General features: G+C 42.7%; 1 protein-coding gene across 1 annotated transcript in view; it reads left to right on the top strand.

The window, feature by feature from the left end:
- The first annotated feature begins 1,747 nt into the window (after positions 1–1,747).
- Positions 1,748–5,260, top strand: part of med27 (mediator complex subunit 27) — a 7,592-nt gene continuing 4,079 nt past the window's right edge. The window contains exons 1-3 of the mRNA XM_018728683.1: positions 1,748–1,968; positions 2,541–2,685; positions 4,353–4,483. Coding sequence (XP_018584199.1) covers positions 1,766–1,968; positions 2,541–2,685; positions 4,353–4,483 — 479 coding nt within the window. The 5' untranslated portion in view covers positions 1,748–1,765. The remainder of the gene's footprint in view (positions 1,969–2,540; positions 2,686–4,352; positions 4,484–5,260) is intronic.

The following is a 5,260-nucleotide window of genomic DNA, read 5'->3' as shown; positions in this document are numbered from 1 at the left end:
GTTAAGAGGATTTCGGCGCTTTTTTCAACTACAAGTCGGGCTACTTTAGGTGAGAAGACGTCCCAAATCCGAAGGGGAGGGCGATCAGCTAATTGGAAGAGAGGGTGACGTGCTAAATGGGGCTGACATCTGCACTCGAGAAAAATAAGCTTCTCGGAGTCGTTTCATGCGGAGCTACAGTGAGGAACAACTGAAAAGCTTCATAGGGATTCTGGTCGTGTCGCTTGGTGTCCCTCCTCTTCTTCTGCTCCTCCTCCTCTCCTCCTCCCCTCCTTGTACTCAGGGCTCCTTGTTTCTCTCTTCACGTCTCTCTCCCCAGCAGTGCAACCACACACACACACACACACATTTTCAGAACCGCTTGTCCCATACGGGGTCACGGGGAACCGGAGCCTACCCGGCAACACAGGGCGTAAGGCCGGAGGGGGAGGGGACACACCCAGGACGGGACGCCAGTCCGTCGCAAGGCACCCCAAGCGGGACACGAACCCCAGACCCACTGGAGAGCAGGACTGTGGTCCAACCCACTGCGCCACCGCACCCCCCACTGCAGTGCAACCAAATTATTATTATTATTATTAAATCTGTTTTCATTTCCAAGGGAAGAACTCATTTTAATGTTATTCAAATTTGTTTTAAATTTTAAAATGTGCCATTGTTCTTAACTGCAGCCAAGACAGATACACCTTAATTAAAGAAGACTGAATTATGCAGTGAAATGAGAGTCACTTGTATGTTTCTTTCCTTAAAGAATATTTATTTTCTTTGAACAACACAAAACAAAAGCGCAATATTTAATTGGGCCTTAAAACTCCCGTGCTATGAAAATGTTCTAAGATGTAAAGCGGTAATGATATTGTAATTGTGACAGCAGGAGACTTTGGGCTGGTGAATAACAAGGGTTTCATAGGTTTGATCTCCACCTCTGGCTGTAATACCCTTGATCGAGGTACTTACCCTGAGTTGCCCCAGTAAAATCACTCAGCTCTACAAATGGTTAAATAATTGTAAGTTCCCTTGGAAAGAAGCATCACACACACACACACACACATTTTCAGAACCGCTTGTCCCATACGGGGTCACGGGGAACCGGAGCCTACTCGGTAACACAGGGCGTAAGGCCGGAGGGGGAGGGGACACACCCAGGACGGGACGCCAGTCCATTGCAAGGCACCCCAAGCGGGATTCGAACCCCAGACCCACTGGAGAGCAGGACTGTGGTCCAACCCACTGCGCCACCGCACCCCCCGAAAGAAGCATCAGTTAAGTGTAAAATACATTTCATTTGAGTTTTCATAAACATGGGATGCAACATCTTTCCTCTTGCTCCAATTTCAAAACAGAGCCTAACTGAAAATCTATAATTTAAAAGTAAGCAGCAGAAGAACAGAGCAGCTTTTAAATTAATGGAGTAAATATGGTAGATTTCTGTTTAAACTGCACTAAAACCAAATATATAGCAGTAATAACTTACTAGGATTGCCAATTATCCAAAAATCTGAAACCTAGCAGTAGCAAACGTTTTGTTATCTGACCCAAAGATGAAAAAAATCTAACGCTAACCCAAAGATGAAATATCTGCCTCTAAGAAACCCGCAGAAATTTACAAGATTTTTGAAAGACAAAAGCTGTTACTGAGCACTACAACTGAGTACTTTAAAACGCGTCATTTCGCCAGAACGATCAGAAACTACACTACCCATGATGCCCTTTGGCCGGAGAGCGATGACGTTTTAAAGCGCCGGCCAAAGCAGAAAGATGAAAAATGGCGGATGTGATGAACGTTGGGGTGAATTTGGAAGCATTTTCTCAAGCAATAAGCGCAATACAGGCGCTGCGTTCGAGCGTTACTCGAGTTTTCGACTCTTTGAAAGATGGTATGAAAAATAAAGAAACGCTTGAAGGGCGGGAGAAAAATTTTATCTCTGAGTTTCAAGAAAATCTGCAAGCGGTGAACAGAGACCTGAAGTGAGTGATGATTGATGGTGTTAAATAAATAATACACGTTAAATACAGCAGAAAACGAATAAAAAGTCCTTTATGCTCATTAAAAAGACAACGGAGAGCAGAGTTTTTTTTAGACAAAGTGTTGAATGTGGGTTTTAACGTTTTGTGGTCAGGTGATCACACCGATGGTCAGTGTATGACGTCACCAGAATGATGAATATTCATGAGTTTTCAGCAATGTTTTCAGTATTTTGAAGTGTGTTGCTGGTGTAATAATATATTGTTAAGATAATTCCTGTTTCCTGAAGACTTGAAGAAAAGCATCTGCTGAGTGAATAAAGCTCAGTTTAGTGGTTATTATTAATGTGGCAGCATGATTGAGGCGTGCAGTGTTTTTATGAAGGCATCTGAGATGAGCGCTTGTCTGTGTATGCAGCAAATTGATTTTCTATAACCACTCAGAATGTTCCCTTTCTTGCACTTAATGTGTTAGAATGATAAAGTAAAATGATGTGAGATAAGCAAAACTGGAAATTTATGTGAAAGCAGCACAAGCATAATGGTTCATCGTGCATCATGTGTTCTTTGCGTAGTGAATTGGAACGTCTCAGCAACCTGGTCGGCAGACCTTCAGAAAGCCACCCCCTTCATAACAGTGGTCTGCTGAGTTTAGATCCCGTCCAGGATAAGACCCCTCTCTACAGCCAGTTGTTGCAGGCATACAAGTGGTCCAATAAGGTAAGCTAATTAATAATTAATTTTCTGATAGATTTTCTTTGTTGCCTTGGTCTGAGGCAGATCTTACTGTGATTGTGGTGCTCATCTGGTCAGGGACTTCTCTGACATGGAGGTGGTCGCTCACTTTCTTCCATGTCTTTTGATCCCTCATGCAATCAATGTAGAATTTTCTTGTACACTTTCTCCTGTTATGCAGCTTGAAGGTTTACTTTACTTTTTTCTCTGTTTCTGTTTTCTTTGGGATCTTGTTCAGAAGAATGCCAACACTAAAACTTGCTTTCCTTCAAAAAGGAAGTCAGGAAAATGTTCTAAAGTAATGTACACTGGCTCCTGGAGTCATGAATGTTCAAGCTACAAACTTTATAAAATACAAACATTTCCAGTTTATTTTAATTATTTTTCCCTACATTTACATTTTGTAATTTGTCTTCATTTTGGACTGAGTGTGTTTACACAGAATTTACAGATTTTGGTGTTATGGTAAAATTAATGTTTTAAAAAAAAAAAAAACCATTACACATTATACAGGTCCATCTAATTTCCATGAAACCAAAGAAATTTAAAGTGATATGTTAATGAAGGAGAGAACACAGGTGACCTGAGAATGAGTGAGATACAAGAAGGGTTATCTTGTCCAGGAGTTGTAGAATATCAGTAGCTGTGATACACTGGAATTTGACTGACCTGCAGAGAAAGAATGTGTAATATTTAGGCCTTTTGGTTTCTAAATGCCAGGCCTCTCATGGATCTTTCATGTTGTTTACGCCAAATTCTGACGCTACCATCTGAATGTCTCAACAGAAATCGAGACTCATCGGACCAGCCAACATTTTTCCAATCTTCTATTGTCCAATTTTAGTGACCCTGTGCAAATTGTAGCCTCAGTTTCCTGTTCTTAGCTGACAGGAGTGGCACCCGGTGTGGTCTTCTGCTGCTGTAGCCCATCTGCTTCAAGGTTCGACGTGTTGTGCGTTCAGAGATGCTCTTCTGCATGCCTCGGTTGTAACTAGTGGTTATTTGAGTTACTGTTGCCTTTCTATCAGCTCGAACCAGTCTGGCCATTCTCCTCTGAACCCTGGCATCAACAAGGCATTTTCTCCCACAGAACTGCCGCTCACTGGATGTTTTTTCTTTTTCTGACTATTCTTTGTAAACCCTAGAGATGGTTGTGCGTGAAAATCCCAGTAGATCAGCAGTTTCTGAAATACTCGGACCAGCCCGTCTGGCACCAACAACCGTGCCATGTTCAAAGTCACTTAAATCACCTTTCTTCCCCATTCTGATGCTCAGTTTGAACTTCAGCAGATTGTCTTGGCCATGTCTATATGCCTAAATGCATTGAGATGCTGCCATTTGATTGGCTGATCAGATGTTTGCGTTAACGAGCAGTTGAACAGGTGTACCTAATAAAGTGGCCGGTGAGTGTATCTGTAAATTATGCATTTATTTTCATCCTCCAAGAAAACTTTGCTATACTTCCCCGGTTCTGTTTAGTTACATGCTAAATAAATAAGGAAAGAGGCCTTCTTTCCAAAACCACTGGGATATATATTTTATATAAGACACTTACACTGTATGATCTGTGTTTGGGTTTTGAGCAGCCTCCTTTTACTGTGAAATTACTGTCTGAGTATAGTGATTACCCTGTTTGGTGTCTCTCTTTCTAGTTGCAGTACCATGCTGGACTAGCATCCAGCCTGCTGAACCAGCAGTCTCTCAAGCGCTCTGCTAATCAAATGGGCGCCTCTGCTAAGAGACGTCCCAAAGTCCAGCCAAGTGCCCTGGCTTTGCCCCCACAGTGAGTATAGTTTGGGAACAATCTCTGCTTGCTGACATCCATGTAAAACACACTCTGGCTGGAAGTGCCATGGGAGCAGCCACATGGGCAGGACAATGGCACTGGAGAGTAGATTTTTACCACCCAAATGGGCTTTTTTTCCTGAAACATAAAACTAACACAGGGAACATTGTCCCTTCTGGGGGGGAACATGCCAGCCAAAAATGAAAGACATACCCAAAGTAAAGGAAAAATGGCCCCTACAGCATACACCAGGGCCCAGTGTAGATAGTGCACCTGCCCAATCCTGGCTAATGTGCCTCCCCCAACTCTCCTCAGAGTTCTCAGATGAGCTACTTTTAAAGTTCTTGTTGAAAGTCCATCCATTGGCAGCAGCTAGTCTTCATTATTCTGTTGGGGCAAGGGTGAGCTGCTGGAGCTGTCCTGTTCCACCCACACACTCGCAACCCACGTTTACATTGAAAAGAAACATTGTTTTGTTTCTTCTTCAGATGCCTTTCATGTTATTCAAGTTACTTGAGTGCTGGCAGAAACAAAGGAGATGAATTATTGTGCGATCTGCAGCAACTGTCTCAAAATTCTGCTTGAGCTTTCATCTTGGATATGGGCAGGGGGCAGCATTGCTCTAGAAAAGGTCTCTGAGGGATGAAAGCATGATGCAAGGGGCTTGGAATGAAGTGGAAAGGTGTCTGTTTGGCTACTGATTCATGAGTAACTTGAATGTCATCTTGCTGTGCAATATCAGGAACATGTATTGCTGAATAATATATTCATCTT

Source organism: Scleropages formosus, chromosome 21 (assembly GCF_900964775.1).
Source record: "Scleropages formosus chromosome 21, fSclFor1.1, whole genome shotgun sequence".
Lineage (NCBI taxonomy): Eukaryota > Metazoa > Chordata > Actinopteri > Osteoglossiformes > Osteoglossidae > Scleropages > Scleropages formosus.
The sequence above is the reverse complement of the archived record's forward strand: the minus strand, read 5'-3'. Positions and strand labels throughout refer to the sequence as shown.